Source organism: Aedes aegypti, chromosome 1 (genome assembly GCF_002204515.2).
Source record: "Aedes aegypti strain LVP_AGWG chromosome 1, AaegL5.0 Primary Assembly, whole genome shotgun sequence".
In the NCBI taxonomy this organism is placed as follows: domain Eukaryota; kingdom Metazoa; phylum Arthropoda; class Insecta; order Diptera; family Culicidae; genus Aedes; species Aedes aegypti.
This window is the reverse complement of record NC_035107.1, coordinates 71,872,217-71,885,208: the sequence shown is the minus strand read 5'-3', so window position 1 is coordinate 71,885,208 and position 12,992 is coordinate 71,872,217. Positions and strand designations below refer to the sequence as shown.

The 12,992-nt window shown below is 40.9% G+C and overlaps 2 protein-coding genes and 1 pseudogene across 2 annotated transcripts; 2 read left to right on the top strand and 1 right to left on the bottom strand.

Annotated features, from left to right (window-relative positions):
- The first annotated feature begins 253 nt into the window (after positions 1-253).
- On the top strand, positions 254-2,599 carry LOC5569567 (annotated as a pseudogene).
- Positions 2,600-2,999: 400 nt separating this feature from the next.
- Positions 3,000-3,839, bottom strand: LOC5569568 (39S ribosomal protein L40, mitochondrial). The gene is made up of 2 exons (XM_001658581.2): positions 3,682-3,839; positions 3,000-3,625 (listed from the first exon to the last, which is right to left on the bottom strand). Exons 1-2 carry the CDS (start codon positions 3,705-3,707, stop codon positions 3,046-3,048), a joined length of 606 nt encoding a protein of 201 aa, XP_001658631.2. The 5' UTR covers positions 3,708-3,839; the 3' UTR covers positions 3,000-3,045.
- Positions 3,840-6,913: 3,074 nt separating this feature from the next.
- Positions 6,914-7,858, top strand: LOC110674435. Its single transcript, XM_021838665.1, has 2 exons — positions 6,914-7,523; positions 7,585-7,858. The coding sequence occupies exons 1-2, from the start codon at positions 7,395-7,397 to the stop codon at positions 7,762-7,764; spliced, it is 309 nt and encodes a 102-aa protein (XP_021694357.1). The 5' UTR covers positions 6,914-7,394; the 3' UTR covers positions 7,765-7,858.
- The last annotated feature ends 5,134 nt before the right edge of the window (positions 7,859-12,992 follow it).

Below are 12,992 nucleotides of genomic sequence, written 5' to 3'. Positions count from 1 at the left end.
TTCCGAAATCAATGACGGATCCTGCCCCCTTAAATTGTGCCAGAATCTCAATATTTTTCACTGTGCTCGCCAAAAGGCCTTCGAGCAGAATTATACCTTCCAAGCGTTAATTTTTGAGCATCCCTCGCGCCCTTGACAGTTTTGTGAGTTTTGAACACAACGTGCAGTTTGTTTTCATATCGCCTCGTTCGGAACGAATCAAAATCGGATCCAATCTACCGGTAACAGGCGATTATCCGGCTCTGGAACCACGATGGCCAACAAGCCACGCAACCAGCATCAGCACCGTGGCAAAAAGGGCGGCCGCTCCGGCCAGCAGCCCATTTCCGCAGCGATGAAGAAACAGCGCCGCCGAGAGCAGGCCCAAAAGGCACCGGTTTCCCGCTTTCGGAAGAACCTCCGACACATGGAACGCAGCAAGGAGGCCATGGAAGCGCTCAAACGGCAGCAGGAAGCCGAGCGGAAATATAAGCAGAAGATGAATGCGTCGGTGGAGGAACGGGAAATGGTGAGCGAAGGGGAGGAGGATGATGAAGTGGAGGAACGGGAGGATGACTTCGAGATGCTGGTGAAGACGTTGAACAGTGGCCGGAAAGGGGCGGGAAAACGGGAGGAGGCCATAGAGAGTGAGGAAAGTGAGAGCGAGGAGGAAGAGGAGGAGCAGGAGGATGAGAGTGAGGAAGATGAGGAAATTGAGGAGGCAATCGAGGGAGATGATGATGGAATGGAAGTTAATTCAGATGAGGATGTAGAGGAAGAATCAGAGGAGGATGTCGATGGCGAAGACTCAGGGAACGATTCAGAAGACGAGGAAGGCATCGAAGGGGATCCGTATATGGCTCACATTAGTCACAACATAAGCCCACAGCTGTTGGAATCGGTTTCCGCAAGTCCGGTTGTGGTCCAGAAGGCCACCCTGAAGTTTAAAAAGCTGGGCCAGCTGATGATCGAGATTCCCAAGGATCGAAGTAAGGAAGCTAAGAAAACGGCACTGCTAGAGGACGAGGAAACCTACGCTCCTGAAGGAACGATTCCCAAAGCTTTGAGCTTGAGCGAGTTGGACCCGAAGAAACTCTTCCTCAAAGAAAGGATTCAACGCCATCTGGAAGAACCGGTCTTTACGGAACTACAAGCGGAATGTTTCTCAATCTTCAACAACTACCAAGACCTTTATTATCCGTCGAGGACCCTGGATAACGGTGAATCGCTTCGGTTCGTGTACTGTCTGCACGCGTTGAATCACATCATGAAGTCCACGTCGAAGATCCTGCACCACAATTTGAAGCTGGCCGAGGCCGCCAACAGTAAAAAGCAGAAGAAGAAGGTTAAGAAGGCTGTAAGTTCCGCTCAGGAGTATCGGGATCAAGGGCTGGTCCGCCCTAAAGTCCTCATTGTGGTGCCTTTCAGAAGCGCAGCGTTGAAGATCGTCGAAACGCTCAAGAAACAATTCGCCGGGGATGAAGCAAAAGCCGTTACGAACTACAATCGATTCCAAACGGAATACGGTGGGGACACTCTCTACTTCCCGAAGCACAACCCCAAGCCGGAGGACTACGAACGACTGTTCTCCGGCAACACGGACGACAACTTCCGCATCGGCATCTCGTTCAGCAAGAGTTCCATGAAGTTGTACACCAAGTACTACAACTCGGACTTGATCTTGGCTTCCCCTCTGGGTCTTCGAATGACCATCGGAGCGGAAGGCGAAGCCCAGCGAGATTACGATTTCCTGTCGTCGATCGAGCTGCTCATCCTGGACCAGGCCGAAATCTGCATGGCGCAGAACTGGGATCACGTGGTTCATTTGATGGACCACCTTCACCTTCAGCCTCAGAGCACAGAACATACGGACTTTTCACGTGTTCGATACTGGTGCCTCAACGGGTGGTCTCGCTTCTACCGCCAAACGATTCTGTTGGCTTCCCACGACCTGCCGGAGTTCCGTTCCATCTTCAACAGCAAGTGTGCCAACTACCGAGGGAAAATCCGCACCGCTAACCCCGTCAAATCCGGCTCCATTCGACACGTCGTCGTCCAAGTCCCGCAAACCTTCCACCGCATCGAAGTCACTTCTCTGGATCAATCTTTCGACGCGAAGTTCCAGCACTTCACAACGGTCCTGCTTCCTCAACTGCGATCCATCACGATGGCTCGGTGCCTGCTCTACGTGCCTTCCTACTTCGATTACGTCCGGCTGCGAAACTACTTCAAAAAAGAGGAACTCAGCTTCGTCCAGATCTGTGAGTACTCCAAGGATGCCAAAATAGCCCGAGCCCGGGACATGTTCTTCCATGGGAGCAGTCACTTCATGCTGTACTCCGAGCGGTCCCACTTCTTCCGTCGGCCACGAATAAAGGGCATTCGACATCTGGTGTTCTACCAACTCCCGGCCTATCCGCAGTTCTACGCCGAGATGATCAACCTGATGGCCAACGAGTACCAGAACCGGAAGGATGGGATCGATGCCAGCGCTATGACCGTGACCGTCTTGTATACCAAGTACGACCTGCTGAGACTGTCGGCTATTGTTGGTTCCGAACAGGCGGCCAAAATTGCCGCCAGCCCAAAGGCCGCACATACTTTTACCACCCACAAGTAGAAATAAATTATAGTAAAGGAATGTGATATCAATAAAGTTCACACTTACGGTTACCTTACAGTTATGGATCAGAAAATGGTAATTTTTTGAAAATTATGATGACGCTATACAGAACTAAAATACCTCTATTGAACTGCAGAATAGAATTTATATCATGAATACGAGTAGTTGGTATCTTTTTAAAGACTTGCTCACTAGTGACTTAAGAGACCATTTTTGCTGAAAAAAGACTTAAGGAACCTTTCATCAAGAACAAAAGACTTCTAGAGACTTACATTGAAGTAGTGCTACCAGCCCTGCATTGATGATCCATCCCCTTGGTGAGACATTCTGTACTTAATGCAATACTGATCCATATCTGCGTGTTATCCATAACTGTGGGGTAACCGTACAACTTTCCTCTAATAACGCAACCAACGAATAAACTCTTATTCCGCTCAGTACCTCTATTCAAACTTTTTCGACACATCCAGATACTCCCCATCGGGCATTTCGTAGCCCTCGATCGGCGGGGTGGCAACGGGTCCCACCGCCTTGAACGGCACCAGTCCCTCATCGACCTGCACCGCCTTCTGGTACAGTTCTTCCGATTCCAGCCTCAGCTCATTCAGCGCCTTGGTCTGCGCCGCCAGAACCCGATCGATCAGCTGATAGTCCTGCAGCTTCTGCTCCATCCGGTACTTGGCCCACTGCTTCTCCAGCAACACCCGACTCTCGGCCACCTCCGGACTTACTTTGATTCCGGTTCTTTTACGTTGCTTCTGCTCGTCCAGCAGTTCCATCGGGACTTCCAGCTCTTCGACCGGTTTCAGCTGCCGGGCATTCTTCTCCAGGCGCCGGATTTGCTTCTCCAGACGTTTGCGCTTCCGCTCCTCGCGCTGCTTGATGATCTGCGGATCGATTTTCTTCTTTTTCTTCAGCGGTTCCGCGCACAGGATCGGAGTAAAGCGGAAGTTCTGGATTGCGCCGGTGTGTAGCAGGCGACTGGCCAGGAAGGTCTTCGCCAATGAAAAGTGAGAGGCGGGCCTACGAGAGACAAACTATTTTTTTGTTTTTTGTTTCACGAAATATTTGGGACCTACCTTAAAATTGCACTGAACAGCGACATTTTGAAGTTTAATTTCTATATAAAAGCACTAGTTTAAGCTTTAATTTTCAATTTTGTCTTTCATAATCAGTGAAACACCATACTTTTGGCGAATAAACACGGATCCGATCCGAAACGTCAAAAAATCAAGCAGCTACTCGAAAACGGCACTGACTTTAAAGCCGACAAAGCTAATGGCCGGTACGCTGATCATAAGTACTGTGCAAAAGGATAGGACAAGAAACGGCCAAGGAATGATTCCGCTACCGTAATTACTTGAGCTGTACGCTGCTGAGAAGTAGAGCTGATTTCATAACATCGGTAACGCCTGCTGTACAAATCAAATGGAGCTGTCACTTTTCCGTACGGAAAAATGTGCCGCTCAATTATTCCGCAAGTAAAAGTGACATTTCGCTCATATTGGATCAGCTGTCAAAATTACTTCGGTAAAAAGGAGAAATTTTACTTGAGCGCTTTACGTTTCAGGTGCATACTACGCATAAACCCCGAAACCATGATCCACTTTGGGATTGTTTTCCAGAATAAATCCAAACCACACACGCTAAGAAAATAAAATAAATACTTGTTGGCATAAATACCATTCTAAAACCATATTCGGTCTGTTCACCCCTTGGAATGCATATTTCTGGAATATGATTTCACAGTATAAAAATCGTTTAATAATCGTAATGCTTATCACGCTCCTATTTCTATACCGCCGTTATTCTTTTGTTTAAAAAAAATCTGAATCAAATATATGTGAAGATGAACTGAAAATTCAATACAAATAGAATAAAACAAACTATATCCCATTTATTTATTTAATCATCATGTTCGTCATTAAAATAACATGTTATTCACTTTGGATAATACTAATTTGAAATGTACACTCTCATACTTGGACACTCCTCATCTTCCCATCGTGTTTCCGGACTCCTTTGTTCTAGCGTATGGTTCATCTTGTTTGGTGTCCATTTTAAGATCCCCTGCCTCATGGGAATTTTGCCGGATGCTGGGTGGAAACTATCCTGTAACCAATTGAAAACTTTCAACCACAATTCATGAGTATACATACACAGCCAATTCAGATTACCGACCCCAGTAAAATTTTACTGGGTTTTGGAACTACGGTTTTTTCGGTAATTTTTACGATTACCGAAAAAACCCAGTAAATCACAATATGTTTTGATTGATGGAAATTACTGACTTAGTCAGTAAAATTATAGAGCGTTTTTACTGGCCTTCCAGTTTCCCATGCTCCATGCTTTGCTTTTCCGGATACTGTTTTTTTCAGAAATCAATACAAATTAAAATCCAATCGACATAAACATGGACAACGACATGCATTTTTCGTACGAATAAACATCTACGGTATGCTCATATCTCAGTGGAAGTAATCGAAAAATGTATGACAAAATCATTATTTGGATGGTTTGCATACAAGAGGCAAACTCAATGATGCAGATGAATTTACCTCTTGTATGTAAACCAACCGAATTTACCAACGTAAGCAGTCCTAAGCCTTTTTCGTTACTTAAAATGGTTGAGTTTCTCACTAAATTTCGACTACTTACCACAAGAAAGCGCAAAATAAGTGCAGGAAAAGATTGGTTGCCATAGCCGTGTCTCCCGGCGCCGGACGATTTTACAGCAGGAGATTCTCATTTGACACTTCCCCGCATGCGCATAAGTTTGTTTTGATTTTATTTTGACGAAAAGTCAGTAAAAAACATCAACTACTGAATAGTCGGTAATTGTTTTTACTGACTTTTCGGCCTGTTCGGTAATGCTGGAAAATTGGGTCTGACAGCAACCGTAGTTCAGTAAAAAGTAAAAATTATTTCTGAACCTCAGAAGTTTTCAATCAAAAAGCTGAAAGTTCGGCATTTTTTATGATTTACAATTCGTACCCAGCATAAAAAATTACCGAACAAGCAAATCGTGATTGAGTGTGTACAATCTAACTTACCATACGTCGACCTTTTCATCGCTTTTAATCTCATCGTCCTCCTGGAGGAATCTTACTTTTTGGGTCGGTCAATAAATCGCCATTCCGGACGGCGAAAAATGTTTCCGGCGTTTCTAATACGATTTGGTCACTACCGCAGGACTGTATTACTTCAACCACGGCTATTTAAATTTATTTCCAACTGCCCGATCAAGGAGAAAAACTTAATATTCACAACCACACAGGAAAATTGTTCCGCCGGCCATCTTGGTATACCGAAACTGAAACAAAAAAAATCGAAGTCCCAAGTGTAGCAACAAGCAACACAAATGCATGACAAAAAATAATTTCTAAATATGCATCGTCTAGTATAAAAAATATATTGGAAATGCATAATTAATATAATTTGTAAATAGTAAACACCTTAAATGAAACACAAATAATAAATAGCAATCTAATTAGCATTTTGCATTTTCTCCGTGCAATCAAACAACAAAGCGAATAACACTCAGAAACACGGGTTGTCACAGAATGACTAAATTTTAGTAATTTATGACTATTGCATAAACTTTAGTAATTCTGAGACTATTTTTATTTCTGAGTGAAGGTGTCGGCCAGGGTAGACGCGTCACGTGAAGCGATGCGAAAATTGCCTGGGAAGGAATAACAATTATTGCGCATTTCATTCACCACTGGACTCCGCAGTTAGTTTTTATAAGTGACGAAAGGAAAATAAAAGTGCGATTCTGCATCCAATCTTGTTGATGTTTTCAGCGCACTCATTCATTATAAATCGTAGAATAAGTGCGCTGAAGACATCAACAAGATTTGATGCAGGATCGCACTCTTATTTACATTATCGCACTTATGAAAACTGACTGCGCAGTCCAGTGGTGAACGAAATACCCAATATGAATAATAAAATGCCAAACTCCAAAGGATTTTCGCGTCACTTCGCGTGACGCGTCTACCCTGGCCACGCCCTATATCGTGGTTTATCTTTGTCTGTTGTTTATGTTTCATTTACAAAACGGAACTTTCGACCATAAGAGCAACCTAGCGTCGCGCACCGAGGGGCGCGACTCTAATCAATTCGGTTTAAATTTCATATACTTCAGCTCAATTTTGTTTGACTTTTGAAGCTACCTACAAATTATTTTCATTTTATTGGATATTGAACTCATTTTTTCAGATTTAATCCATTTTCATAGTTTTCGCAAGTTATCGCAGATTTTGCACGCTCAGTTGCGTGGTTTCCTGAGCAAAATGCTAATAATCGATTAAATGTGAAATCACGTGAAATTATCCCAAAAAATCTCATAAAATGAGCAAATCCGTTTTGAAATCGCCCAATACGGAGCTAAAACAGTCGACGTTAATTTGACAGCTCTCCTTTTTTTCTGCGAAAACAAACTCCACGAGCCATCGGCTTTTGTGCTCGGAATCACAGGAATGAGAATCAGCGTTGAGGTTGACGAGGCCGAAAACTATGCTTATGATCTCCTGACATCATCCTGAGTAGCAATATACTTTTGCTGGGGCACTATATTGTAGAAAAATAAGCATTGGTACAGCCGGTGGGGCCAAAACAGCTGCAGCAGTAAATTAGCCACGTCATATGTTTACGAATGTGAAAGCAAAACAAAGCATAAGTAAAGAAAGCGACTTCTAAATGGATTTTTGCTGCATTATAGTTTTAGTTTTCTAAGTTTTTCGAACAAATTCGAAGCGATTTTAAATGCCGCCAACCTTATCACGCCATGAATACAGCGGATATTTGTCGCGTGTGTATGGAGGACGATTGGGACGCGTTCAATCCACTGTTCAACCCGAGGGTAGATGTCCCGGTAACTCCGGAAGTCATGATTTCCGATTGCGCCGGAATTTCGGTAAGTGTTTGCTCAGTTAGATTACCAACGGATAATGAATCTTAATCGTTCTACTCAATAGGTCGAACAGGATGATGGTCTACCGGGAGTGGCTTGCACGGAATGCCTGAATGCCCTTCGCGAGGCATTCAAGATTCGAGAAGAGTGTCACAAGGTGGACCGGAAGCTGATGAAGATTTTCAACTGGATCCGACCTGAATTTTCAATTGGAAGAGATTCAGGACATTCCGGAAATCACTGAAACTCCCGTTGAGCACATGAAACAGGAGGAAATCCAAGAACTGCCGCATTTCGAACATGAATATCTAGTTGAAGAATTAAAAGAATCGAATGAAGAGGCTGTAGATGATAGTCAAAGACTTCCCGGATAAAAAATACAATACAAAAACAATATAACGTATTGAAACAGTACCATTCAATATATTGGAAATACAATACAGTGTTTTGTGAAATGACAATACAATTACAGTACAATATATTGTTTTCAACAGTTCACTGTATGGTATATGAGATTTTTGCAATATAATGTATGGGTGGTTAAGTATCGTAACAATACAAATATAGATATTTTCTCATACAAATATTTTGAAAACACAATATGATATATTGTTCATGTATTGTCTTGATAAGCAATTCGTGTATTGTTGTACAATACAAAAACAATTCAACAAACTGTATCAAGGTTGCATGTCAGCTAATGTCAAGTGACTTCTAAAAAACTACTTATTTTGACTTTTTGAATATTTTCCACCCAACATTTCTTGCTTTTTGAACTTGTTTTGTTTATTTCTTTCAGCAAAGCTACATAGAAAAAAGCAACAGTTGTTTTACGCGAAAATAGGAATTTGACCAAAATTGTAAGGTATAAAACCAATTAAAAACAATACAACGTTCTGTTACAACATATTATATTGTTTTTGAATTGTATATCCAAACTTCGACATTCAATTACAATACACTGTATTGTATCCAATACGTTATATTGTACATTAATGGTTTATTCCATTCACTGAATGATACGTTTTTATCCGGGTTGATATGTCGCCTCCTCTTCCATCGGAGGAAACCAGTGAGGATTCTCCAGAACAGGCAAAATTGTCACTGGTGGTCGCAGAGGGAAGCAACGCTTCAGACGAAGCCCTGGTCTACGAAGACATGGAAGACCTTTGGTAGCATCCGGGCAACAAACAGAAGCAGTATGGGAAGAGGGAAGTTGCGATTCCTGAGTTGTTGGGCTGAGTTCTTAAACACACAAAAGACGATCAAAGGCAATTGGCTTGTTTAGGGGTATTCAGTTTATTACACTTTCTGATTCTACTTTAAAAGTTGAGCAAGAACCCAAAGTTTCATAATTTTTCGTGCACTGGAACTATTTTTAAAACACGTTTGAAATTAGTATTGAAATCGCTTTTGAATCACCCCTCGACAAATTTTACTCTGAGACGAGCTGTCATTATGTAAATTGAAATGTCATTGAGTCTACAGATTGAAAGCTCCATTAATCATTTAAAATGTCAAAATTGAGATATTAAAGCGCAATAAAATTAGGTTATGCTTAGAAAAATGTGCTCTATCGATCAAGCTACGAAAACCTGTATTTTTTTAATCACTAAACAACCCGATTCTCGCCATGGCAGTCATGCACCAGAAAAGACGAGCCTGGACTCAACGAGCAGTTAAACAATCTTCCTCCCAACTCAATTTGGACCATTACAGTGAAATTTCATAGACGATATAATACAATAACATTCGAACACTACTTGAGTACATTTGAATATCATTTTTTGCAATTAATGATCGAAATTAATCTTCAAAACATTTTGAGGGTTTCGGGAAATACCTCAAGTCAATCATTACCTACTGGCGAATTTCGCTTTTCAAGATTCGGAGTAGGTTTAAGATTGTTAGCTCTCTCAGAACTTTTGATGATTCTAATGCCTTCCATACCATGTCTTATGAGCACTTCCGTCCGAAAAATACCCTTTCACGATAGGTTACCGCTGAGATTCATGATATACATAGATGTTCCGTACATGAATTCTAAAAACTGGAACCAAGTAGAAGACAAAGTAAATAAATCAGTTATCGTAACATAATTGCCCTTACTTTTGCAATGGTTTCAGCCCGGAGGAATCAATGATCTTAGCATTCACTATGTATGTATGCTTCTCATTTTTATCAATTTGTTAAAAAAGTGCATTTTTCGTAGCTACTGTAACGTCTGTAAATATTTTGATACAGTTATATCAACGAATAGATAAGTTCCCTTTATTCAGCAAATAATGCAAATATTTTTATATTTCTAAAGCTCGGGGGATTTTTCCCTGAAACCATTAAAAACACTCGGTAATGGGCGAGGGGCGCGACACTTGCAGGTTATCTCCATTTCAGGCCAAAACCGAGCCAAAATGAACGAAACTTTGAAATATGCCAAGATTTAAACAAAATAAATACAATCGAAAAAAAATCACAAATAATCAGTGATATCCGAAAAATCCGATAGAATCGCAAATAGTTCATCGTAATTTGCTAAAATCAATGCACATCCCTAAAACACAACTGTCAAATTTCATAAATTTTTGTAATTTTGTTTTGTTTTTCTCCGTCTTGGTCGTCGTTGGTGCGGTCCTGAGTGCTGCGAACTGAATCCCATTTTAGGGACCGTTCAAATATTACGTAACGCAACAGGGGGAGGGAGGGGGTCTGGCATTGTGTTACGGTTCATACAAAAAATTAAAATTTCCCATACAAAAGCTGTTACGTGGGGGTGGGAGGGGGTCTAAAATTGACCAATTTTGCGTTACGTAATATTTGAATGAACCCTTATTTTCAAGCAAATCTTGAAACATGCTTCTTGCGAAGAATTGAGTTTGTCGTATTACTCCCTCAAACGTCACTTTGAATTCTCTGTTTATCAAATTTCGCTCTCTGATCTCTCTCTGGAGAGCTTGAATGCGTCCTAGCTCGAATGACTTTTTCATTGTGAAATCGGCTAATACTGGGTCTGCGAGAAGTGCGTGGATCTATTCCATTTTTATGTGACTGTGCCTGTGGATTACAACGCTGAGTTAGTTTAAAGCTGGGTATCGCGGTCTGACTCAATATGCTTGTCAAGCGGGAGCCTGATTGTCGGAGCCAAACATTCGAGATTGTGGTTATGTTACTTTTGAGAGAGTAATGTGATCTCGTGAGAAAGTATTGTAATCTCAGAGATAAAAAATATATTTATTTTTGTTGTTTTTTTTATATATTGCAACAAATTGTTTCATAGTCATTTAAGGAATATACTTATTTCAACAGAGTGTACCTAATATACACACAAGGATAAATACTTGCCATGTGCAACATTTCAGACTTGTCGGTTGAGTATTTCTTCTCCATGCTTTTGTTGGCTACCAAAATAATCTTCAAAATCAAAGCGTTCGCGATGTTGACGCTATCGGTGTTTCCGAAATTGATTAATCAGAATCGTCGTTTTCGATTTTAATCGGTTTGTTGCTAGGAATCGAGTTTATACAACTTATAAGCCCACCATCATTATTGAAGGGGTATGCTACGGCCGGAATAACAAAACCATCGATAGAAGCTGACATGATCCTTACAATTGCTCCTCCGGCAACTTTAAACTAACTCAGCGTTGTAATCCACAGGCACAGTCACATAAAAATGGAATAGATCCACGCACTTCTCGCAGACCCAGTATTAGCCGATTTCACAATGAAAAAGTCATTCGAGCTAGGACGCATTCAAGCTCTCCAGAGAGAGATCAGAGAGCGAAATTTGATAAACAGAGAATTCAAAGTGACGTTTGAGGGAGTAATACGACAAACTCAATTCTTCGCAAGAAGCATGTTTCAAGATTTGCTTGAAAATAAAATGGGATTCAGTTCGCAGCACTCAGGTTTAAAGTTGCCGGAGGAGCAATTGTAAGGATCATGTCAGCTTCTATCGATGGTTTTGTTATTCCGGCCGTAGCATACCCCTTCAATAATGATGGTGGGCTTATAAGTTGTATAAACTCGATTCCTAGCAACAAACCGATTAAAATCGAAAACGACGATTCTGATTAATCAATTTCGGAAACACCGATAGCGTCAACATCGCGAACGCTTTGATTTTGAAGATTATTTTGGTAGCCAACAAAAGCATGGAGAAGAAATACTCAACCGACAAGTCTGAAATGTTGCACATGGCAAGTATTTATCCTTGTGTGTATATTAGGTACACTCTGTTGAAATAAGTATATTCCTTAAATGACTATGAAACAATTTGTTGCAATATATAAAAAAAAACAACAAAAATAAATATATTTTTTATCTCTGAGATTACAATACTTTCTCACGAGATCACATTACTCTCTCAAAAGTAACATAACCACAATCTCGAATGTTTGGCTCCGACAATCAGGCTCCCGCTTGACAAGCATATTGAGTCAGACCGCGATACCCAGGTGCGGTCAATTCAATATTTTTTAAATAACTAGATTGTGGTCGGGATGGTAATTTTTGATGGCAAAGCAGGAAGCAGCAAAAAATTCAAAAGAAGTTTACTATTCATCTTTCTCAGGTTATTTATTTCAATGGTAAGAGAAAAATATCGTAGCAAATAGCTTCAATATTGTTTTATCCATCTCAATTTGGTTTTCATTTCTTTCAGTACTTGAACAAAACAATGTACATAATTCTTAAAGGGAACCCTCAGACGACCAGGGAAACTCTTGAGCTAGACAGAGTCTCAAACATACTCCGAATTGGATAAATAAAATAATATCGCTCGAGCATTTTCCAGGACTTATGGTTGGTGCAAAAATGTAATGGAATAAGTTAGTAGGACTGGGATTGAAAATCAATATATCTTTATAACAATGTAGTGATGTATTTTCGTAAATTAGCTGAAGTATTTTTTATTCAAAAACTGGTAATTTGATGCAATTATCTTCCATGATTTTTTTTCATCACTATACACAAAAATGCGATTTGGGGGCCTGGGGAGATCAGCGCAATTTACTGGTTGCAGGACTTTCTCTGATATTTTGGTAAATATATATGCTTTGTAGTCTTGTTCACTTTTGTTTGAAGATAGGAACTTTTGATCATAAACGCGATTATCCGCAGTAGATGTATTTTCAATTTAACATTGCGTGCCGTTTCAGGATTGATTAGGTAACATTCTCTCTCCAGTAACTGTTGTTGAAATAAGCTCTGATATTCCGATGTACTTTCCTCCTATCGCACTGCTTGTGCTTGTTGTCCGGAATTTGCTGATAGGATGGGGTTGAACAATATGCCGGCAAGGCTCAGTGAGGAAGCCATGCTGGCCACAATTCTGATTTTTATTCCTTTGAAGCTGAGCTTTGATAAAATACTTAAGGATTGTTTTTAAATGTTTCGCAAAGGGAAACATTTAAGAGAGAGAGAGAGAGACAGACAGGCGGCCGCTAGTATTTATTTACTTGTGTTGAAGAACTGT

Bases quoted from the DNA above. Each gene is read 5' to 3' on its own strand.
- LOC110674435 (XM_021838665.1), top strand. From the start codon at position 7,395: ATGAATACAGCGGATATTTGTCGCGTGTGTATGGAGGACGATTGGGAC. The intron at 7,524-7,584 runs GTAAGTGTTTGC...TCTACTCAATAG, and splicing joins CCGATTGCGCCGGAATTTCG to GTCGAACAGGATGATGGTCT.
- LOC5569568 (XM_001658581.2), bottom strand. From the start codon at position 3,707: ATGTCGCTGTTCAGTGCAATTTTAAG. The intron at 3,626-3,681 runs GTAGGTCCCAAA...TGTCTCTCGTAG, and splicing joins CTGTTCAGTGCAATTTTAAG to GCCCGCCTCTCACTTTTCAT.